At 33.4% G+C, this 25,488-nt stretch overlaps 3 protein-coding genes, 1 long non-coding RNA gene and 1 pseudogene across 4 annotated transcripts; 1 reads left to right on the top strand and 4 right to left on the bottom strand.

The window, feature by feature from the left end:
- Positions 1-3,795: 3,795 nt before the first annotated feature.
- Positions 3,796-5,280, top strand: LOC135930880 (uncharacterized). The gene is made up of 6 exons (XM_065467677.1): positions 3,796-3,906; positions 3,948-4,057; positions 4,102-4,267; positions 4,308-4,440; positions 4,571-4,798; positions 4,952-5,280. The coding sequence occupies exons 1-6, from the start codon at positions 3,892-3,894 to the stop codon at positions 5,278-5,280; spliced, it is 981 nt and encodes a 326-aa protein (XP_065323749.1). The 5' UTR covers positions 3,796-3,891.
- A 13,276-nt stretch (positions 5,281-18,556) lies between these two features.
- LOC135932048 (uncharacterized) lies at positions 18,557-19,627 on the bottom strand. Its single transcript, XR_010573266.1, has 5 exons — positions 19,588-19,627; positions 19,220-19,524; positions 19,069-19,178; positions 18,861-19,024; positions 18,557-18,820 (listed from the first exon to the last, which is right to left on the bottom strand). It is a non-coding gene; the product is annotated as an uncharacterized LOC135932048 (long non-coding RNA).
- A 679-nt stretch (positions 19,628-20,306) lies between these two features.
- Positions 20,307-20,487, bottom strand: LOC135923053 (U2 spliceosomal RNA; annotated as a pseudogene).
- Positions 20,488-20,881: 394 nt separating this feature from the next.
- LOC135930884 (uncharacterized) lies at positions 20,882-21,457 on the bottom strand. The gene has a single exon (XM_065467683.1). It carries the CDS (start codon positions 21,455-21,457, stop codon positions 20,882-20,884), a length of 576 nt encoding a protein of 191 aa, XP_065323755.1.
- Positions 21,458-23,391: 1,934 nt separating this feature from the next.
- Positions 23,392-25,041, bottom strand: LOC135930885 (uncharacterized). The gene has a single exon (XM_065467684.1). It carries the CDS (start codon positions 25,039-25,041, stop codon positions 23,392-23,394), a length of 1,650 nt encoding a protein of 549 aa, XP_065323756.1.
- Positions 25,042-25,488: the final 447 nt, after the last annotated feature.

Genomic DNA, 25,488 nt, shown 5'->3' on the forward strand with positions numbered 1-25,488 from the left:
TTATTTATCAAGTATAATTTTTCTCAAAATTATATTGGGATTTTTTAATGTTAAATGTTAGTCTTATGTTATTATTTTTATAAAGTAATATATTTTACCTGTAGAATAATTGGTAAATTAGAGATTTCCTCTTCATTAATTATAAATTTTGGGCTTGGTTTCAAAATTAGGGAAGGTGGGTTAGAGAAATTCTTTTTAAATATTAAGATCTTGGATGATTTTTTCTTGAACCTATATTGGGCCTCTGGAGGTTTATTTTGTTTTTTATCTAATGTCTTATATCTATATGTTTATTTTATACACCCAGTTGCCTCCAAATGATATTTCTATCACCACTACCACAATCCCTATGCCACCTCTGCCTAATTTTTAACAAATAAAAGCATTTAATTCCACTATCATTTACCTCATTAGGAGTTATTATAAATAATACTTTATCCGATTCCCTAAGGAACTTTCGTGAATATTTAGAGAGATGTTCAAACGTGAATGTGTAGTGCGGCCAATTTCATTAACATTATTAATGGGAAAATATGCGGTAGTTTTGTCATGGCCTTTATAACAATACTTACGACCGTTTTATGGTTGAGTTGACAATGTCGTTCATGATTTTATTTTAGAGGGGATACCAAAACTGACACTTTGGCAGAAATATCATTTTGCGTTCTTCTTTTACCAGTAGCCCAGGGCCTCAGCTTTATCAGGACACAATGGGTGTTGTATACTGCTTTGGTAATCCGTCATTATTCATTACTTTCACCTACAACCCTAAATGGGATGATATTATACATTAATTTTTCCTTCTGCAAACGACTAAAAGGATTTGCTCTTAATTTTACCAGACACACAGAGTAATAATTATTCCTCATCATTTTTTTAAAAAATTACCTAAATTTATATGGCAAGAAAAACAAATTTCTTAAAAAATATATAAATAAATTGCATATAAGTTTCATTAGTATTGAATGGCATTTTTGTAATTTAAATAAATAGCATTTTTTTGTACTTAACAAAAGATATAGATAGCCCTTATCAAATTTTTTGATAAAAGGAGTTAACCCACTAATTGGTAAATCCGATATTTCCCCTTCATGTGTTGATAAATTATTTAGAAATTTAACTATCTCTTGAAAAATAGTTTTGAAACTTAATATGGGATGGACTGGGCTTGAAAAATATTCCTCAAGATTAATATTTGCTTGCACCTGACTTGGGAATATCTTATACAAATTATTATGGGCCGGGCTAGGAAAAATTTTCAAAATTATTATGGGTTGAGCTAGGCTTGAGATGTTTTTTTATAAATTATAAGGTCTTGAACGCGTGGAAATTTTTTCCAAATATTATGAGCTTGGACCTGGCTTGAAATTTTTAATGTTAAATGTTAGTCTTATGTAACCAGTAATATATTTACAAAGAATTTTGGTATTGGGTTCAAGCTCATTTAAATATATTTTGACTCAAATAATAGTTTCCACTCTTAGTCCTAATGGGTTGGACTCAATGACATTGCTTGGACTTGACATAAGTGGGGAGGGGGGGGGTTTAAAAATTATATAAATTGGATATGATTTTTAAATAAAAGGTAACATCTTTCTTAAAAAAACGAATAAAATTCTCATTCTCCGTCATTTTTGACGGGCTATCTACTAGTATTATGAAATATCCATTTTCATCCCATTCTTAGAGACTTTTTTATCGCAAATAAAAGTACGGTTTTTAGATAAAAAATAAATCTTTAGCAATCTTCAAGTTTTATTACCCAAAGACCCTTCTTCGTTTTCTAATGCCACTATTGGTAAAATTACATATTTAGCAAAATTTTATTCCTATGAGATTGATACTGAAATAAATTTAATCAGTGAATTCTAATGGTATAAATATTTACTACGTTTAGCTATTTAACCTGAGCATGCTATTGATGCGCTCAATTGGTGTAAAGAAACCTTGGCTAAATTTCCTAACATTTTAAAGTTGTTTTATATTCTTGCATGTTTGCCTATTACAACATGTACGAATGAAAGACTTTTTGCAACTTGAGAAGGTTGAAAACATATTTACGAAGTACTGAATCTCGGCTAAATGGGTTAGCTCATTCACAGAGATTTGGTTCCAACGACAAACTAAATTCTTGATGAATTGGCAACATTCCCACGAAAATTAAAAGTCACATTATAATTATAGAAAATATTTTGCATATATTGTATTTGATAAGAAGTTAAAAAAAAACTTGTTAATTTAATTATTTTCTAGTTAATATTTTATACACACTATATTAGTATTTTCAATTAAAAATTTATATTCTACTTATAATGTATGAGAATTTAAGCTGAGGCTAGTCTTTAAAGCAATAAAAAAAATGACATTACACTTCATTTCAACTTTACATTTAAAAAAACTTTATTAAATATAAGATACCTAACTTGAAATAATAAAAAATAGGCTTGTAATATCCATAAGCAAGAATTAGTAAATAATAGTTAAAAATAAAAATATAAATAATCCCCCCCCCTATAAGAAAATCCTGGATGCGCCACTGCCTAATGAATAGAAAACTGTTCAAGCTTCTACAATCTCAAGGGCTCAAAATTATTGTTAAAAAATTCAAAATTTGGGACTCTTCAAATTTTTTAGTGGTCTCTAGCCCTTCGCCTCCCCCTTCAGACGCTAATGTTCATACTGTTATTAGCCAATATATACTTTTACCTGTTGGTTATTTACCTTTACGATTTGGGGTATAAGATTTATTTTCAAGTTCGGACTAAGTTTCGTAAGGATGTATATTTTATTTCCCCTTTTTCTAAAATATAGATATTTTTTTTTACCTTAAGTAAATTAATGCCTTTGTATTTTTCTTGTTTTTTTTTTCAACTACTAAAAAAAAATTAGAAAAAAGATTTAGAAGCAAAACAAGAAATGACAAAAATAATAATGATTTATTTCGTTTTTTTTCTTTCTTTTTATATTTTCAATAAAAATTACAAAAGCGACATACATAACTTATAGCAAAAATAATAATCACATAATAAAATACATTCCCAAAATGCTATGTACCCAGGGGTAACAATTAACCCCCCCCCCCAGCTAACCTATTGGAATGATCTAGTCTTAACATTACACCAAGCACCTCTTTACCACTATTGATTTCAATTCTTTATAATTACTAGTTATTTGATGCTTAAAAAGTGTAACCACAACTAGGGAATTTACTCCATATTAAGTATTATCATTTTCTTGACTTAGATTATCCCAAATACTTAACATCCAACTATTAATTTAGAAATTACAAAAACTAATTTACTGGATTGTTAAAAAATAATTTAAAATTTTGACATCCATTTTGAAGATCATCTGCTCGTGTAAATAAAAACTCTATAACAAATGACAACGTAAGCACGAGAAATCAACCGAAAAACATCCAGACCCAAATATTCAACCCCTACCCCTCATATACTGCCCATAATAAATAAAAAATTTAATATATTTCAGAAAAAGTCTTAACATTTGTCAAAACATTCCCTATAGATTCAGTTCGAAGCCTTGATTACTCTCCCATCATTTGTTACCGACCTTTTAGATTTTTGACACTTTTGAATTCTTACTCAATTCATTAACCATGAATTCATAGTGAAGAGCGATTGCGATCGATCAGCTGATCGATCGCAGCGATTTTCATTCATTTTGCAAAGCGATTGTTAAACAGGCACTGTTTCTGCGGATACGACTTTATATTCATTAAAAATGGTAGCTATCCTCAAATTATTATTTTTTTACAGAATGATGTTGAAGAGTAGAAGATTAAATAATCTTAATATTAATAAAAGAAAGGAAGGTGAATTTTACATTCTTTTCCCAAAACTATTAAAAAATGACCCAAAATTTTTTAACTATATGAGAATGACAAAGGTAATTATATTCTATTTTATCTATAATTTATTTTAATTTAGGAGACATTTTATTATATTCTAAAATATATAAAACCATTATTATATACTAAACGTACAAATTTCATTAAACATCCTATAAGTGTAGAAGAAATGCTTATGATTTGTTTAAGGTAAAAATAAAGCAATTTATTATTTGAATATATTTTTTATTTAGATATTTAGCAACAGGCTGTAGATACCCTACTTTGGCCTATTCTTTCAAAATAGGCATATCTACAGTCCAGAAAATAATTAGCACAACCTGCCAAGCTATATGGCAAACTTTGGTAGGTAAACATATGCCACCACCTACTCTCACTGACTTTGAGAGGATAGCAAAGGTATAATATAGTGTATATTATATATATTATTATTTAAAAGGAGTTTGAGGTGAATTGGAATTTACCAAATTGTGTGGGATGTATTGATGGAAAACACTGCAGAATTAGAAAGCCACCTCATTCTGGCAGTGGGTTCTACAATTATAAACACTTTTTCTCTGTGGTTTTACAAGGTTTGTGAATTTGTTTTTTATTTATGCTAATTAAATATTTCCATATTAATTAAACATTGTAATGAAAACTTGATAATTACAAAAATATAATTTTTGTAAAAATATATTATTTATATATTGTAAAAACAAGGAATTGTGGATGCCAAAGGCAAATTTATAACAGTCGATGTAGGAAGTTTTGGCAGTGAATCTGATGGAGGTGTTTTTGCTAACTCCAAAATATACAAAATGATAGAAAATGGAGAGATACAATTACCTCCTTCTAAAAAATTGCCGAATTCCAGCCTCCTTTTCCCACATTTCTTTGTCACGGATGATGCCTATCCTTTGAAGTCCTATATTTTAAAGCCTTATAAAGGTATAGTAAAAGAATATATTAATTTAATTATATCATATTTATATAATATATTAAAGCAATTATTTGGGATTATTAATGGCCATTATTTTAATTATTAGGAATTTAAAATTTTATTAGTTATATGTTAAAATTTGTTTCCCTTATTATTTTAAGGTATCCTTACCCCTCAACAAGAGGCTTTTAATTATCGGATATCTCGTGCTAGGATACAAGTCGAATGTGCATTTGGCATCTTGAGAGCTAAATGGATGATTTTTGATCGTCCTATGGATACAAAATTATCAATTACTGAATATATAATAAAAACATGCACATTATTGCATAATATAATTATTGATAAGGAAAGATTTATTTCTTTTAATCCTAAAATAAAATCACCCCCTAAAAATTTATTTAAACCACAATCAATTAAATCTGCAACAAATATTGCAAAATTTAATAGAAATTTATTATGCTTATATTTATATAAAAATCCCATATAGATATTTATTTTGTATTTTATATAAAAATCTTGTTTTATATTTTATATAAATATCTTGTTTTGTATTTTTTATATATTATAATAAAAATAAAGTTATTATTATTATAGTCTAAACTCATTAAATATATTTGTAGGAATATGTCACTAAAAAAGTTATATAGATGTTCTAAATTCATCTATTTAAAATATTTTTATAAAGCAAGTAAACAAAAATAACCAATGTCCTTAAACTTTCTCTATGAAAAAGATCATTCATTATAAATATTATATATTTCATTATGTAATTACCAAACTCAGTAAAAAGTTTAATTATAGCAGGACTTTTGGGAATAATTATATCATTCAATGTATTTCACAAAATTTTTTATTTCAAATAATATAAATATATAACAAAATATATATTTATAATACAAAAATATTTACAAAATAATTTTAATCTTTAATCATTTATAATATCAAATATTTTCTTTGATAATCTCTTTTTTTTCCTGTATGGTAGAAATCATTTAATTTTTGTTGTCAACATAATACATATTCCATCATATACATATTCAATAGGTTTATTTTTAAGCAATTCCAATGTTCATTAATGATTTTTCTCTTTCATAATTTAATTATGTCCCTGTATTCATCTATTTAAAATTTATCAAAAAATTAAAAAATATAAATTACCCATATGATTATTCTTTCTCTTAGGATTTTTATAATACGAACAAGATGATCCAACACAGGGTATAGATTCTTAAATATAAATAATATAAGTTTTTAGAGAATATTAATTACCAGAATCATTAAGATTTGGTGTTACAGAATCTTTATTAATAACTATAACATCTGATGTATTGTCAGTATCAATGTAATCACCTAAATAATAAATATATTTTCAATTAAAAAGCTATATTTTACATTCATCTATCTCTCCTATCATTTCACTAAAAATATTACGTAACCTCTATAGAATTAGAGTCCTCTTTATCTAAAGAGGACTTTTGAGACCTAGGTGTTAATGGTTTCTACCAGGAATAGCATATCGGTATCGTACCGCCTTTACTATTTTTTAGTTATAATTAGGTATTTTGTCGGCAAACTTTTCGCTAAATTTCGCTTAACCTTATAATTTGTATGCTCAAATAATAAGCTTAAAGTTTATATGCTCAAAGCTTAAAGTTTATTTATCTCAATTGGCACAGTATAAAAAAGAAGCTTTACTCTCTTAGGATAAAAAAAGATATAAAGTTAAATATGAATTATTATTTTATAATGTTCTTTAAAGAAGTGAACAAACTATTACAATTAGTTTCTAAATGATTTTGTCTAGTTTATCATGTGTATTATTTGGTTAATCAGGCTCACCCTACCTTTTATGAATGATGAAATTGTTTTACATCTGATATTTATAAAATTGTTTTGCAATTAATATTTATAAAATTGTTTTGCATTTAATATTTATAGAATTGTTTTGTATTTATTATTATAAAATATTATTTACATTTAATATTGATATTAAAGATTATATTTTCTTCATTTGTGTGATTATTTAATGAAATTATATGTGTATACTGAGTATCAATGTTTGTTATTATATATTATTTTTTACTGAAAATATGACTTCACATTAATTCATTATTTGATATATAATTATAAGATTTAATATATTTGCAAAAGTCATTATAAGAATTTGTTTTAATTTTAATAAATAATTTAATGTTATGAAAATGGAAAATGGAGTAGAATTTGTAATATTAATATATAAGAGGTATATGACTGAAACTTAAAGCTAAAATATGAGATTATTAGATACCTATTTATCAACATTAGTTCCACATACTTCTCAAAATAAAAAACATCTTAAATAAAAATTACTCAACTTACTGATATAAGATTTTTTATAATGAATAAAATTAATAGAGACTCCTAGATCTAAATCCAGCTATTTATGAAACTTATGTAATTGTGGAATGGATAGATTGCAATATTTATTATAAATCTCTCACTTCAAACTTATAGGGGCCATTTTGACAGCCATTTTAGCTTATTAGCTTTTTTAACATTTTTTAATAGTAGTAATAGCGGTATCGTCCTTCTAATTCGTATGAAAATTTAGGAAATAGGTTTTTTGTCGTATTGCAATAGTTCGTTCCCAAAAAAAAGCCAATTTGCAATAGTTCGTTCCCAAAGTAGTTTGTTCCCAAAATAATTATGAAAATCCAAGAGATTAAAGCTAAATCGCAACAATTATCAATAAGAAAATTGTAAAGTATATATTATTTAATTTGCATATAATAATTAATTTTTTTAGAAAACTAGGCAAAACAAAGAGTGCATATAAACAAAGCTATTATTCAAATTCTAATAATCAAATGGTTCAATATAGTTTGATCAAATCAAAATACAACAATAATATTATCTATTCTAAGAAAAATTTAATTCAATTTATACATTATCATGCAAAAAAAAGAGATTGCATTTTTATATATTAATTAAAATTTTTATTATGAGATATTTCATATAAATTTTAATAATGTTATATCAAAGATATATTTATAATAAAGAGTTTGCTAAAATATTGTAAATTATCTGCTATTTATATCATTTTTAAACAAAGCTATTATTCAAATTCTAATAATCAAATGGTTCAATATAGTTTGATCAAATCAAAATACAACAATAATATTATCTATTCTAAGAAAAATTTAATTCAATTTATACATTATCATGCAAAAAAAAGAGATTGCATTTTTATATATTAATTAAAATTTTTATTATGAGATATTTCATATAAATTTTAATAATGTTATATCAAAGATATATTTATAATAAAGAGTTTGCTAAAATATTGTAAATTATCTGCTATTTATATCATTTTTAAACAAAGCTATTATTCAAATTCTAATAATCAAATGGTTCAATATAGTTTGATCAAATCAAAATACAACAATAATATTATCTATTCTAAGAAAAATTTAATTCAATTTATACATTATCATGCAAAAAAAAGAGATTGCATTTTTATATATTAACTAAAAATTTTATTATGAGATATTTCATATAAATTTTAATAATGTTATATCAAAGATATATTTATAATAAAGAGTTTGCTAAAATATTGTAAATTATCTGCTATTTATATCATTTTTAAACAAAGCTATTATACAAATTCTAATAATCAAATGGTTCAATATAGTTTGATCAAATCAAAATACAACAATAATATTATCTATTCTAAGAAAAATTTAATTCAATTTATACATTATCATGCAAAAAAAAAGAGATTGCATTTTTATATATTAATTAAAAATTTTATTATGAGATATTTCATATAAATTTTAATGATGTTATATCAAAGATATATTTATAATACAATTGTGCTGTCTATTATATATTAATGGATCTAGAGCATTAAGAGTTTGCTAAAATATTGTAAATTATCTGCTATTTATTTTTTAATATATACTGTTCTTGTATTAATATAAATATTAATTACCATTTAGCCATTTAAATTTAATTTAAAATAAAAAGCATTTTTTAATTTATTTGCCAAATCTGTTACAACGTTTCAAAATTATACAATTTTATAATCGCTTCAAATATATTTGTGGCCATTTTAGGTCATTTGACGTTTTTTCACAAATGTTCATACGATCTAGTGGACCCTAACCGTAATAGCGGCCCATAACCTAGCATATCATGATAGAAAGGCCAGGTGATTTGATGGTCAGACCTATTTAAATCGTCTTAATTCTCCTATATTGAAATAGTTTCTTACTATTATCCTTTTTGTTTTATATATATATAAATATATTTTGTTTTTCTTTATTTTTACTTACGGTAGGTTTTTATTTCCTTTTTTATTCAATCAATAACATATATCACAAAAAAGAAATATAATATAACAAAAAAACATATCATAATTATTTTATTTCTTTTGCTTCCATTATATATTCACTTTCTATCCCCTCATCGTTATTCATCACAAAACGAAAATAAAAATAACAATAATAATAATAATAAACAATTTTTTCCCTTTTCGATAAAAAAAACATAATAATAATAATTCTTTCCTTTTCGATAAAAAAAACAATAATAATAATAATTGATATAACTTTCATAATATTCCTCAATAATGTTCCTCGTTTTTCATAATGTTCCTCGTTTTTCATAATGTTCCTCGCTATTGTTCCTCGACACGCCCCCTTTCAACAGACTCGATCCTCCAACTACTCCTCCCAGAGGCTACCCCACTCCGACTCCTCCACCACGATATCCAGCCATTCTCCCAGCTCCTCTACATCATCCAACCCCGCCACCAGGTCCTGCCATTCTTCAGTTACTTCTACTCCGGTGCTATCTCCTACCTGTTCTTATTCCGCGGTCCTATCTTCCCCATTCAGTCCCTCACTCTCATCCGTAAAATCAATCACCGGCCATATCCTTGGTTCCTCGCTAGCTGCCGGCTCGATCCGCTTCCCTGCTTCTGATCTCCTTGTTCCTCTGACTTCGGCGACCGGTCTAGATTCGTTGCTCGTTTCCCGGACTTCGGCGCCCTGTCCGTATTCCTCGCTCGTTCCTTGCTCCTGCTCCGCGCTCTGCCCCAAAACAACTGCTATCTGCCGCGTAGGCACTTCCTCTATCGTTGGGCGCACCGTCCGCCTTTCTCTATTTCCCCCCGTCCTCTGCCAATTCCAAGGACAGCTATATTGAATATGCCCTCGCTCTTGACACCAATAGCACCGTCTATCGTCCCTCATTCGTCTCATTATACTGCGCCCGCTTCTCCATCTATTCCCCCTACTCCCTCGTCCTGTCCCTCGGGATCGCATCCTGAATACTATTTCATAGTTCCCGTAAATCGAGCTTCTGGACCAACTCAAAGCGTGATTAGGATTCATTTGATTATTCACCTAAACATATTCTATATTATATATTTTTCTAAAACACATACTCCTTACGGAATTCCCCAAGTCAAAGTAATCACTAATTTTATTTAATTCACACACAAAAAAAATTACAATAAATTTTTTCTTTTCAAAAAAAAATTTCTAAAAAAAATTTTCTCCCTCCCCTATTTCTTTTCTTTTGGCCCACTGCCTCCTAAGCCTATGCTTTGCACGCCGAGTAATTAATTATCTTTTCATCAAATAATTTGGGACGGTGCCCCTTTCCCATCTCTAACATCTCCAAATCTCCTTTCCAATAATATGCTTCCCAACAACATATCGTTCCAACTCTTTTGACATTTTACTTATCACAAGACAACAATTAATTACATCTGTTACCCAAAAAATTTTTTTACATCATTATATATATTTTTTCTTTTATTTTCATCATACGCGATTTAATTGGGAAATGGCATACAGTCAAATACAGTTAATATAAAGTACAAATTGAAAATAAATCGTTGGGATACTATGGGAATCTAAGAATAGAAAATGATACATTTGTAATTTGATATACACCCTGTAGGCAAAAATTACCGGTAATATAGGGTCCATTTTTTTTATTATTTGAAGAGATTAATTCATAAATTCCAAGAAAAGTTACTTTTCAGGTTCTATATGTCCTTTTATTCTTGCAATTATTATTACCTTTCTTCTTCTATATACTACTCTCCATTTTTACATACGTGACTTCCCCTTCTTCTATCGACCCGATCTAAGTCCTTTGATCTGACCTAAGTCTTCCGGGGTCCATTCCTCTCTTTAACTGATCCCTGTGCCTCATTCCTGCTCTCCCGTCCGAGAACCGTATCCTATGCAATTTGTTTCCCACATTTTCTACGACCACACCGGATTCCCATTTCTGGTTACCCCCAAAAATTCTTGCCCAAACCGTTTGTCCCACCCCAAATTTATACACGTTATCCCCCGAATCCATATCTGGGGGTATCTCTTGTTTCAACAAATCTAATTGAATGCGAGTTCTACGGCCCAAAAATTTTTCCGCCGGCGACAACTCCTCCCCTTTTCGACTATTATTATAATAGGCTACGGCCATCCATAGTTCCCCCCCGCCATATTTCGAATTTCTTAACCAACTTTTAACCAGAGCTACCATTCTTTCCGCCTGTCCGTTTGAGCTTGGATGATACGGAGGTGCTAAGACATGTTTTACCCCGGTTTCCGTGCAAAACTTTTCAAATTGTCTACTCACAAAAGCGGGACCGCCGTCGGACACGATTGTCCTTGCTACTCCAAAACGAGCCCATAAATTCTTTAAAGTCTTTATTACAATTTGCGTAGTTAGCCCCCTCACTGCCTCATACTCCACCCATTTGGAGTACGCATCTACCACAATTAAATATATTTGCCCCTCGAAGTCAAAGAAGTCGATGTGGATACGTTCCCACGGCTGTGTAGTCTTGGGCCATACACTTTTCTTGTCTCTGTGAGGCATACTCGCCCAGAGGTTACACATTTCACAGCTTCGGCTTATGTCCTCAATCTCTTTGTTCATTCCTGGCCACCATACATATTCTCGGCCCCATTGCTTCATTTTCTCAACTCCCTGATGCCCTGCATGAATCATTGCCAAGACCGAATCTCTCAATTTAAATGGTACTATACCCCGACTTCCCCGTACCACACAGTCATCCACTATAGCTAATTCCTTTTCGATGTATTTAAAAACTTTATCTCCGTCGCTCCAAGGTTTTCATCCCTTTATACACGCCTTAATTCGAGTCAATTCACGATCCTTTAGAGTTGCCCTTTTAAGTTCTTCCCACGTTATCCTCCTTTGGCTATTTTGACCATTGCTCTAATTAGTCCTTGCTCCTTTCCCTCCTCTATATCCTCTTGAGCCATTTCATATCCTTCTTCTCCAGCTCCACACCTAGAAAGAATATCTGGTAAACAATTTTCCTTTCCCCGTCGATACTTCAATTGTACATCAAAACTTCCCACAAGTAAGAGCCATCTCTGTAACCGGGGAGACAGCATCAGTTCTTTATTATCCTTTTTGAACAGGTGTACTAGCGGCTTGTGGTCTGTATATATCACGAATCTACGCCCAATCAAATACTCACGGCATTTCGTCAGTCCAAATATAACAGCCAATGCCTCCTTTTCAATCACAGAATATCTTGTCTCCGCGGCTCTGAATATTCTCGAGAAGAACAAAACAGGTTTTTCCATCCCATCGATATAATGCAGTAACGCGCCACCTACTCCTTTAATCGATGCATCTACCGCCAACACCACCTCCAACTCGTTGTTAAAACACATAAGAATGGGCTCCCTTCCAATTCTAGCTTTCAATTCTGCAAATGCATTCTCTTGTTCTTCCTTCCAATCAAATTTTTCACCCTTCTTTAGCAAGGTATATAATGGCGCAGCTATTTGAGCGAATCCTTCTACGAATCGGTGGTAGTAATTTACCATTCCCCAAAAAGCCTGAACCTCAATTTTATTATGCGGCCTCAACATATTCTCGATTCCCGTCATATTTTTATCCAACGGTCTAACCTCTTTTCCCGTTATTTTATGTCCCAAATATACGACTTCCGTTACTCCTAAAACGCTTTTTTCGGCACTGGCCCGCAAACCCTTCTCTTTAATTCTTCGGAACACCTCCTTCAATCTTTGCTCATGCTGTTCCGGAGTTCGGCCCATTACCAATACGTTATCCATATAATAGAATACGCCTTCCATCCCTTGAAAAACCGCAGCCATAGTCCTCTGAAATATCGGAGCAGATACACTTAATCCGAACGGTAACCTACAAAACGCAAATAACCCCTTGGGAGTAGTAATAGTTAACAACTTTCTTACTTCTGCTTTTACCCGCAATTGCAAGTACGCGTTGGAAAAATCAACTTTTGAAAAATATATACTTCCCTTCAAATTCGCTAAAATTTCTTCAATTCTCGGTAAGGGATATTTAACTTCTACGACCCAGGGATTTAGAGTCACTCGAAAATCAGCGCACAGGCGTAGTTGACCATTAGCTTTTTTCACAGGCACTAACGGCGTTGCCCATTCACTATATTCGACAGCACATATGATGCCCTTCTGTACCCATTTATCCAATTCCATTTCGACATCCTTCCTCCATTCAAACGGTACTCGCCTCAAAGCACAAAACTTTGGTACACATCCCTCTTTTAATTTGATATCTACTTCGTAATCTTTTAAACAGCCCAACTCTTCGTCAAAAATTTCTTGATAATCATCCTCTAATTTTCTTACTCCCTCCCGCATCCTGATTACTTCCAACTCTCCTTCCCGATTCCCACATGCCGTGTTTTGGCTCGGATTCTCCTTTGGCATTTCTTTTTTTATTCTAACTTCCTGATTATCCTGCAACTTCCCTTTCCCTTCCTTTGCTCCCTTATCGGTTGTCTCTTGGATCCTCCCCTCCCTGTGTCTGTCATTTTCCTTACTCGCATACCCATAACTTCCCACCTCTAATTCTCCCTCGTAATTCCTCTTTCCCCCTCCCTTACAATTATTCCTTTCCGCCCCTACTTCCCCCTTGGAATAATATGCCTCTATTTCTCCCTTAGAATTATCCCCCTTGGAATAATGCGCCTCTATTTTTCCCTTAGACTTATTCCCCTTATAATTATACGCCCCTATTTCCCCCTTGTAATTATTCCCTATTTCCCCCTTATAATTATTCCCTATTTTCCCCTTATGATTATGCGCCCTTATTTCCCCCTTAAACTTATTTGCCCCAATCCCTCTTATAAAATTATTCCTTTCCATTTCCCTTTCCCAATCTCCGCTTACCCCTCCACTATGATTATCTCTTCTGATTACCTCATTCCTAACCCTTACTCCCTGACCTCCGTCCCTAATTTCTCCCCTCATTTCCTCAACTCCTTCCCGCTCCCAATTGAACATGTTCTCAATTCCAGGCAATACTTCTACGTCCTCATATGTCCTCCTCCCATCTGTATCATCACTCACCATCGGCACGAATACTCCCCACCATGCAAAAACCCCCCAAAAACTATACCATGGACCAATCCGGGTGATCCAATCCCACCCCAATACCGCTTCTACTCTCCTATTAATAATCCATAAGTCTAAAACCTCTATCCCTCCTTCCGTCATTGCTTCTATTTCCACTCTTCCCATTACTGCTATTTGCGACCCATCGAATTGTCGTATTCTCAAGCCTTCATTTGCTATCATTCCATCGGGCCAAATACTCCTATATCTCGTATAACTCATTACAGAAATAGCTGCGTGTCAAATAGCATAGGTACCCTATTTCCATTGAAGTCTATTATTACCCTAGGACAAGGATCATGTATTACCTCGTCTTGTATCATCCTTACATTCCCAATTATATTTCTTTGTCTTCGTGAATACATTTTGTTTATTTCCAATACCCCCCTCTCTTGGCCCCATGTATCTTTTTTTTTACCATCATATAGTCACAAATTAGCACAATCCCTTGCCACATGTCCCCTTTTTCGACATCGGAAACATTCCACGGTTTGATCTTCAACTCCCTCTGGAAATACTCCTCATCTCCCAACTCGGGCATCCTCAATGGTTCGCACAGCTGAAGTATTAGGTCCCATTACTCTCTGGGGAAAACCTCCTCGAGTATTATAATTTCCCGTGTTACATTCTTCCTTCTTGTGACCAAATCTTCCGCAACCTGCGCATCGTAATTTCTCTTGTTTTCCTGGACAATAAGGGGCTATATGACCAAATCTACCACATTCGAAACACTTTGCCTCCCTACAATCTCTGACCATATGTCCTTGTCTTCCACAATTATATTAATTCATTCTTCCCCTCACTCTCGAATCAAAACTGGGTCTTATTTCCCCTCTACGTCCCTGAGAATCCTCTCTAGGTCCCCTATAAGGTCCCAACCTTTTATCACTATATACCTCCCTCCCATCAGGCCTACTTATTACTTTATCCACTTCACTCTCTGTCCATCCATTAATTAATTCTTGAACCGGCAACCATGTTACCTTTCCCATAACATCCTCCTCTCCATTATGCCCCTCTATTGTTAATGTCTGGCCCTTTATTCTCACGCTACGACTCTTCTACCCCAAATCAAACTACACATCCAAATCCCTAATATGAGTAGTGCTCCCACAATATTATATTGTAATTCCCAATATTTCATAAATTTAAAAGTTTTCATTTTCTCTCTACAAAAAGTTAACTAACATTTTTAATATAAAGAGTTTAACAATTTGCAACGTTAATAAATAAAATACTATGAGAATTGTAAACAAACCAAAGATGCAGCTCTACATATATCTTGTACGCCGTACAGAAATTTATTAATCCGGTTTTCCTTTTTTTTTTAAAACCCTTTTTTATTTTTTATGTTTCCTTATTAGTATAACTTCCGGTTTTCCTTCTTTTTTAAAACCTTTACAATGTTTCCTTATTATTATAAACTCCGGTTTTCCTTTTAAACTGTTCACTATGTTTCCTTATTCTTATAATTTCAGGCTTCCTTCTTTTTTTTTTTACCGTTTGCTATGTTTCCTTATTCTTACAATTTCAGGTTTCCTTTTTTTTTTAAACCGTTTATTATGTTTCCTTATTCTTATAACTTCAGGTTTCCTTCTTTTTTAACCCGTTTATTATGTTTCCTTATTCTTATAACTTCAGGTTTCCTTCTTTTTTAAACCGTTTATTATGTTTCCTTATTCTTATAACTTCAGGTTTCCTTCTTTTTTAAACCGTTTATTATGTTTCCTTATTCTTATAACTTCAGGTTTCCTTCTTTTTTAAACCGTTTATTATGTTTCCTTATTCTTATAACTTCCGGTTTCCTTCTTTTTTAAACCGTTTATTATGTTTCTTTATTCTTATAACTTCAGGTTTCCTTCTTTTTTAAACCGTTTATTATGTCCTTATTCTTATAACTTCAGGTTTCCTTCTTTTTTAAACCTTTTACTATTTTCTTATTTAATATAAACTTTTTCCCGCAAAATGTCGGGGTCACCACTATTTAAATCGTCTTAATTCTCCTATATTGAAATAGTTTCTTACTATTATCCTTTTTGTTTTATATATATATAAATATATTTTGTTTTTCTTTATTTTTACTTACGGTAGGTTTTTATTTGCTTTTTTATTCAATCAATAACATATATCACAAAAAAGAAATATAATATAACAAAAAAACATATCATAATTATTTTATTTCTTTTGCTTCCATTATATATTCACTTTCTACCCCCTCATCGTTATTCATCACAAAACGAAAATAAAAATAATAATAAACAATTTTTCCCTTTTCGATAAAAAAAACATAATAATAATAATTCTTTCCTTTTCGATAAAAAAAACAATAATAATAATAATTGATATAACTTTCATAATGTTTCTCGTTTTTCATAATGTTCCTCGCTATTGTTCCTCGACAAGACCCTGACCCACTTTTCAATTTAACTAATTTTTGTCTCTCTTTTATGAAACAATCTCTCAAATTTTTCCAGAGAGATTTGAGAGATGTTACTAAAAATTTATAAATATAATATGTATGCATAATTATTACCAGTCGTCTTATACTCTTCAGCTAATAATACCCAAACTTTGTTCTTGTAATTATTATTTTTATATAAATGATGGTGCTTATTATATAAGCACTCATATTCTTTAACTGAAAGAATAAATAAAGATTTATCTATTTTCTAAAAAAAAATTAAATTTAAATAATCATAATTTTAACTTGATCCTTTGGTTTTATATCATCAAAAAAGGTTGTCATTGAATTCATTTCAATTAATAAAAAATTAGCGCTAAATTTAAAAGTAGCGCAAAATCAAAGATTTTAAGCTATATTCACCAAAATCTGTATTTAACGAAGCACTATTTCAAAATCTCGCGATAAACACAAAATGATTTGTTTGGAAAAAATCGCGGCGATTTGCTTTTGCGATTCAAATCGCGCGATTGATAACTATGAATGCGATATAATATTTACTGTATTTTGTATTTATCGCGTCTAAATCGCGATCGCAATCGCGCTACAATTTTTCACTATGAATTCAGGGTAACATAAATTTTAAAAAAATATATCAATAGAAAATTGACACATAATCTTGGCTCAAAAATCTTTGGTTCTCGATTATTTGCACTTAAAATATCTGAAAACCTAGTCGGTGTAGTTTATTGGAATTTTCTAACGTCGAGCTACTTCAAAAATTATTTCAAATCGTCTTAAATTGTTTGAAGTTGATTCAAAGCAAGAGTAGACAGGGAAGCCGGAGCTACTTTTAAATTTAGCGCTAATTTTTTATTAATTGAAATGAATTCAATGACAACCTTTTTTGATGATATAAAACCAAAGGATCAAGTTAAAATTATGATTATTTAAATTTAATTTTTTTTTAGAAAATAGATAAATCTTTATTTACTCTTTCAGTTAAAGAATATGAGTGCTTATATAATAAGCACCATCATTTATATAAAAATAATAATTACAAGAACAAAGTTTGGGTATTATTAGCTGAAGAGTATAAGACGACTGGTAATAATTATGCATACATATTATATTTATAAATTTTTAGTAACATCTCTCAAATCTCTCTGGAAAAATTTGAGAGATTGTTTCATAAAAGAGAGACAAAAATTAGTTAAATTGAAAAGTGGGTCAGGGTCTGACCATCAAATCACCTGGCCTTTCTATCATGATATGCTATTCATGGTAGAAACCATTACACCTAGGTCTCAAAAGTCCTCTTTAGATAAAGAGGACTCTAGTTCTATAGAGGTTCATGATATTTTTAATGAAATGACAGGGGAGAATGATTGTAAAATATAGCATTTTAATTGAAAATATATTAATTATTTAGGTGATTTCATTGATACTGACAATACATCAGATGTTACAGTTATTAATAAAGATTCTGTAACACTAAATCTTAATGATTCTGGTAATTAATATTCTCTAAAAACTTATATTATTTATATTTAAGAATCTATACCCTGTGTTGCATCTTGTTCGTATTATAAAAATCCTAAGAGAAAGAATAATCATATGGGTAATTTATATTTTTTAATTTTTTGATAACTTTTAAATAGATGAATACAGGGACATAATTAAATTAGAAAAAGAAAAAACATTAATGAAATTGGAATTGCTTAAAAATAAACCTATTGAATATGTATATGATGGAATATGTATAATGTTACAACAAAAATTAGATATTTCTACCATACAGGAAAAAAAGAGATATCAAAGAAAATATTTGATATTATAAACGATTAATGATTAAAATTATTTTGTAAATATTTTTGTATTAGAAATATATATTTTGTTAATATTTATATTATTTGAAATAAAAATTTTGTGAAATACATTGAATGATATAATTATTCCCAAAAGTCCTGCTATAATTAAACTTTGTACTGAGTTTGGTAATTAATAATGAAATATATAATATTTATAATGAATGATCTTTTTCATAGAGAAAGTTTAAGGACATTGGTTATTTTTGTTTACTTGCTTTATAAAAATATTTTAAATAGATGAATTTTTCTAATTCTGCAGTGTTTTCCATCAATACATCCCACACAATTTGGTAAATTCCAATTCACCTCAAACTCCTTTTAAATAATAATATATATAATATACACTATATTATACCTTTGCTATCCTCTCAAAGTCAGTGAGAGTAGGTGGTGGCATATGTTTACCTACCAAAGTTTGCCATATAGCTTGGCAGGTTGTGCTAATTTTTCTGGACTGTAGATCTGCCTATTTTGAAAGAATAGGCCAAAGTAGGGTATCTACAGCCTGTTGCTAAATATCTAAATAAAAAATATATTCAAATAATAAATTGCTTTATTTTTACCTTAAACAAATCATAAGCATTTCTTCTACACTTATAGGATGTTTAATGAAATTTGTACGTTTAGTATATAATAATGGTTTTATATATTTTAGAATATAATAAAATGTCTCCTAAATTAAAATAAATTATAGATAAAATAGAATAAAATTACCTTTGTCATTCTCATATAGTTAAAAAATTTTGGGTCATTTTTTAATAGTTTTGGAAAAAGAATGTAAAATTCACCTTCCTTTCTTTTATTAATATTAAGATTATTTAATCTTCTACTCTTCAACATCATTCTGTAAAAAAATAATAATTTGAGGATGGCTACCATTTTTAATGAATATAAAGTCGTATCCGCAGAAACGGTGCCTGTTTAACAATCGCTTTGCAAAATGAATGAAAATCGCGATATCGCGTCTAAATCGCGATCGCAATCGCTCTTCACTATGAATTCAGGGTCAATAATCCAAGCTATGTAGTAAATTAATATTAATTCAAATAAATACATGTAAGACTTGAAAATTAAATACTTACATAGTGATTAAAAAATTTAAAATCTATGTCTTATTAAATTAGAGGACTTTTTTATAAATGATTTTGTCTTGTAAGCTCAATAAAATATAATTCTATATAATGATAAATAAAAAGTTTGATTTTTTGAGACTGCTAGAAATATATTAGTATTGTTTTTTATTAAAATATAAAGTTAGCTATCAATCATTTCACCATCTATCTTATTTCAACTTAAAAAATTTAAAATACATCATCTTAAATCTGTAAAATATAATTTAAATTTCAAAATTACTATATCATGTTAAAATTAAAATATGACAAATTTAAAAATAATATTTAATTTGAAATATAAAATACATCATTTAAATCTGTATAATATCATTTAAACTTTAAATTATAATATCATTTTAAAATTATAAAATATTTTTTTTATTTTATACATAATTTTAGCAGTAAGCAAAGGGTATAAATTATTAATTACCAATACATGAATTTTAACTTTTATTATTACATTCACATTCCAATAATGATTAAGTAATTTGATACAAACAAAACAAATATTTTAACACATGTGATGGTGGTGACAATTATAAATAAATAGATTAATAAGGATAATGTGTTATTGAAAATTATCAAAAAAAATGAATATGCTTTTATGGGGATAAATATTTTAAAAATTAACAAATTAATCAAAGGAAAATAAAGATTTACTAAAAACAAATTATAAATTAATTTTTCTAATTGTTTGGGCCACTCCTAGATGTACTGCAATACCAGGTTGACCCTTAGGAGAGGGATAGGCAAGCCCAGAGCACCTCTCCAAAATCTCCAAAAATGAGTTTAATATACTGGTCCCCATTAGGGGACGTACCAGACATTAAGCTGATAAGAACAGATTATTTATTTTTAAAAAAAAGATATGTAAAAAAAAATATTCCAAATAGCATTTCAATGATATGATATATGATAATAAACATATGTAATACATGCGATGTAATATGATAAGCGATATATATATATATATGTTCTATATATAAAAAAAAAATACCGGCGAAAATAGAATAGCAAAGTAAGCGATATTATAAAACGAATATAATTAAACGCGATATAAAAGTAGAGAAGTCAATAAGACGCGCGATATTAAAAATAAATATAAATAAAAACGCGATGTCGTCTGAATCACTGCCTCCTACCATTCATCCTCCCCGAAATAAACTGATGATAGAGATTGCAAGATCCTTTAATGACGTCAGCGACGATTAGTTTCCGAAGCATCTTCCCGTAGGTCTTGGCACAGATACGTCTTATTAAGAAATCATTTTTTGCGTACCAGGGACCCAACCACTATCGGCACGACATCTACCGATGAGTAAGTTTGCTTCAGAAACTGCACTATCCCTTGATACTTAGCTATCTTCTCGTTGTAAGCTGCGTCCAAAGAAGCTAAGCGATTATCAAAGGGAATAGTGACGTCTATAAAGGCTTGATTGCCTTTCGCTATCACCAGGTCCGGTCTCAGGAGTGTATCGTCGACGACTTGATTCTCCGCAAGAATTGAGAATTCTGCAGCTACGGTCGTTTTAAGTCGTTCGACGACGGCGTCGTGGCGTTCTACCATCCAACGCGAGTACCTCATGCAATGATTCAAGACGTGTGGGAGGGTTTCGTTTGATTGTCCACACCTCCTACAACGCGGGTCTCTTGAACAGCCTGGTCTCGCGTTTAATGGTAGTTCGTTGAGTCTAGCCCGGTGTATAAATCTCCATTCACGAAATGAGGTGTATTGTCCACTTGTGAGGAAGAAATGACTTGCCGGGTGTTGACCAACACACTCCATGACTTTGCCCTGGTTCCTCAGCTCCCGAAGTTCCCGGTCCCTCTGTGACCTCATCGCCTCTCTCAATCGCTTTACCACCAACCTACGACAATGTGGATCCAGCACAAAATCGTCCTTTGTCAACGTAAAAACTCCATCAACCAACCTCCACCTCACTATGAGCCTCAACGAAGCCTGACGGGCCCTTGTCCATGCATTCCTATAGGGGTTTGCTGAGTTTTTGAAGCGCTCATCATTTACCTTAGATAGTTAGTCTGCGATGTCAGCCGATGATACATCCATCAAGAGCTTTCCAGTCCGACTGGCGACGGTGTCTCCAAGCTCTGCAAGAGCCAACTCTTTGACGAGGGGATCCTTTGAGGTCAAAAGCTTGAAGGCATTGTCGATCCGATAAATATCACTATCCTCAGCCATCAGCGGGATTCCGATAGCACCTAACTTCCGCGACCCGTACAGGTAGTTGTTAGCCGCAGATAGGGGAAGAGCTAATAAGGACTTTAGTATTATACGAATCTCCTTGTCCACCTTGTCGCAGGCCGTCTTAGCGAGGAGGTCACATCGCATTGGAAAGCTTAGTGTGGGGAAGACAAACGTTTTGATGGCGTCTATCTTCTGCCACGGGGCTAACTTAGATCCGCTGATTTTCTGGGTAATCTCCAAGGTTCTGTTATTATTATCATATTTATCACAAAGGAATCCTGTTGGTTTACCCAGAAAGGCTTCTGACTCACCCTCTTTCAGGTACCTGAGCCGACCGCTATTGATTTTAAAGGTGCTTTCGCGGACCCCGACTGGAGCTTGCCCACTAAAATGCATTACGGCGCACTTTCCAGGATTTAGCGATAGTCCAATTCTTTCGCAGTCATAAGCCACGATATCGAGTCTCCGCTGCAGATCGCCGGCGAAGCCCGTCAATAACACAATATCGTCTGCGTATGCAAGAGTGGTAGAGTCAATCGGATCAGTCTCTTGCCTTTGCAGTAGCGGATCTATGGCGATGTTGAATAAGATGCCGGAGAGCGGACATCCTTGCTTAACGCCCGAGCAGAAGGTTATCTCCTCCGTAAGCCCATTGTTGAGGATGAAGCGAGTTCTTGACCCATTGTATAGATCCTTCACCATGTCAACCACACGCTCATTAGCCCCAACACTCCTGAGACCAGATAGCATCGCCAGATGGGGTATGGAATTGAATGCGCTTGCTAAATCGAGCCAAGCCACGCACAACTCCTTCTTCGATCTTCTCGCCTCCAATATATTGTTTTGGAGCACGAAGTTATGCTCGAAGACCCCATCATAGGGCATGAACCCTTTCTGCCCTCTGGAGATAAGGCCGTTATCATCCACGTGAGTAGATATCCGCTTGGCTAGAAGACCAGTGTACGTCTTGTATATACAGTTGTTTAACGATATCGGTCTCCAATTGAGGATATCTGCTTGATCACCTTTCTTGTGGATGAGCACGGACACAGACTGCTTCCAAGAGTCAGGAACCCTACCATGCTTGAGGCATACATTGAAGATGTGGGTTAACAATATAGCCTGCGGGTCAAGTCTCCTCCAATTGTTAAAGGTCAGTTGATCAGGACCCGGCGCAGAGTTGTTGCCACGCTGTAACTGGAGGGATACTTCCTCCGCTGTATGCTATCTCCGGGATGCCGTAGATTGACGTATCGCAGCTCGCTGCTATCCCGATTGTTGCTTCGAAGAGTATTACAGCGAGGGGAGGAACCTTCGACAATATGGCGGACTGCCCTTTTCCGGTTAATGTTGTAAAGCTTTTGGACTGCTTTCGCGTCACAAGCGATATTGTTGCGGTCCACCGGATTGCCTGAATTCTCCGTGTTATCATTATCATTTCCAGGTGTCCGGGCTCTGCAACCTCGAGGCCATATCCGTAGTATTTCGTGGGCCGTCGAGATCAAGTCGTCCATGACCGCAGTAAACGAGGTCGACTTCCTCTACTGCAGGTGTGTTCAGGAACCGCTCTATTCTCTCAACAAATGGCAGCATCGGAGTGGTGTCCCACGTGGCATGGAACTCCTTGTTGATGGAGCTGCCCTCCTTGTTGATGGAGACTCCTGGGATACAACCACGTCAACGTCATCATCGGTACTCAACGCCTCATATTGGTTCGTAGCTAATGGTATCCCAATGACCGAGTTGAGACGATTGGACGAATGGGTCGGGAAGAAGACACGACCAATGGGAGGCCTAGTGCTGCGATTCGGAGCAGGCGAAGAGGGACCATGGATTTGTGGACGAATTCTGGCTCCTGGAATGATACCATCCGAGTTGGGTCGATTGGACGGATAGTTCGGGAAGACGACACGACCAGTGGGAAGCCTAGTGCTGCGATTCTGGGCAAGCGTAGGGGGACCATGGATTTGTGGACGAGATCTGGCTTCTGGAACGATACCTTCCGAGTTGGGTCGATTGGACGGTTGATTCGGGAAGAAGACACGACCAATGGGAGGCGTAGTGCTGCGGTTCTGGACAGGCGCAGGGGGACCATGGATTTGTGGACGAGGTCTGGCTCCTGGAATGATACCATCCAAGTTGAGTTGAATGGACGGATGATTTGGGAAGAAAATCCGCCGAATTAGGGACCTAGTAATGGGATCTGAGGTGGGCGGAGGGGGACCATGAATATGTGAACGAGGTCTGGGTACTGGAATGACACCACCCGAGTTAGTTCGATTGGACTGATGGTTCGGGAAGAAAGTGCGACGAATTGGGGGTCTAAATATACGATTTGGAACGGGAGATGAGACGACATGGGTTTGTGGATGGGGTCTGGGTGCTGGTCGTCTAACGTGGGCATTTGGTTGAAAGAGGTGGACAGCCTGGTCGGGCCTGGGACGCGTACGGGCGTCAGGTTGAACTCTTGTACGGGCTGAATTGAGCGGATTAGGTTGAAGTTGAGCGGAAATAGAACTATTAGGCTGGATCGTCCCCTGAGAATGTTGGGATTGTCGAGAGATGCGAGCAGGTTGGTGGTAATGTGCGATGATGCGAGGCTGAATTGGATATGGAGGAAACTGGAATTCGTGGATCGGCGGGCGAGAAGAAGCCACAAAGGAATGATGCTGAGTACGGTTCTGACTTATAATATCGGTATGAATTGGCCTCAGGATTTGAGTTTGTGTATGAGATGGCCAGGAAGTGGGGGAAGATCTTGGGGGTGGTTCCTCATCGATGACTAGCCTTGGTGGGGAAGGCGAGATACTTGGCGAGTAGGCGAGGGCTCCAAATGTATTGCTTTGCGCTGGGGAGCTTAGGGTACGGTAACCCATTCTTGGGCCGGTGTACGATAAAGGAGTTTGAAACTCTGATGAGGGGGTTATAGCCACCGAGAGCAGCGGACTTGGAGGTGGTGACAATGCTGGAAAGTCGGACTCGTAATTAGCTCTAAACGGTGTAGACTGTGGAGTAAGATGAGCTATGGCCCGAGTTACGATTACGGGAGTCGTTTGATCGGAGTCTCCGCGCAGTACCAATTGTTCTCGTGTATCGGAGTTCTGTGATGTAATCCGTGGTTGAAGATACCATGAGGACACCAATGGGGTTGGGAGAGTGCAGGAAGATTGGGCGGCACGTCTCGTTGACCATATATTGGGAGAGCCAATGTTAGCCATCGGACTCCGGTATCCGATAATACGGGGAGGTGAATGGCATGGCACGGAACGAGTTGGTATCGATTACTGGGTAACTACATCATGTTGGTTAGTATTATGAGAGGCACTGTTAGTAATCCAGGCCAAATGTGGATTCTCATTGAGGTGATGTATAGAAATATCCAGCGGGCTGGCGGGAGTTAGGATAGGATGGGTCATTCCCTCCAGACTTGCTACTGAATCTAAAATCGGGTCAGGCCTGTGGGAAAGATTGCATGCACGAACGTGGTTTCTAAGTCCTTTCGTAGAAAGAAAAGAACAGCTACATCTTCCACACGCATAAAGGAAGGTCGTTGGTGGTCTCGCCACTTCGGGGGGTCCCGAGCACCGGTGTTTAGATGGATATGCCCCTATACCTGCGTCACACCTTGAACATATGTTGGACGTTTCGATTTCAAGATGGTGATC

Source organism: Gordionus sp. m RMFG-2023, chromosome 1, assembly GCF_954871325.1.
Source record: "Gordionus sp. m RMFG-2023 chromosome 1, tfGorSpeb1-WG-v2, whole genome shotgun sequence".
NCBI classification, from domain to species: Eukaryota; Metazoa; Nematomorpha; class Gordioida; order Chordodea; family Parachordodidae; genus Gordionus; species Gordionus sp. m RMFG-2023.

Excerpts from the sequence above, each read along its gene's own strand:
- LOC135930880 (XM_065467677.1), top strand. Across the intron at positions 4,441-4,570 it reads TTTCTCTGTGGTTTTACAAG|GAATTGTGGATGCCAAAGGC; the intron begins GTTTGTGAATTT and ends TGTAAAAACAAG. Across the intron at positions 4,799-4,951 it reads TATTTTAAAGCCTTATAAAG|GTATCCTTACCCCTCAACAA; the intron begins GTATAGTAAAAG and ends TATTATTTTAAG.
- LOC135930884 (XM_065467683.1), bottom strand. The coding sequence starts at position 21,457 with ATGAGGTCACAGAGGGACCGGGAACTTCGGGAGCTGAGGAACCAGGGC.
- LOC135930885 (XM_065467684.1), bottom strand. The coding sequence starts at position 25,041 with ATGGCTAACATTGGCTCTCCCAATATATGGTCAACGAGACGTGCCGCC.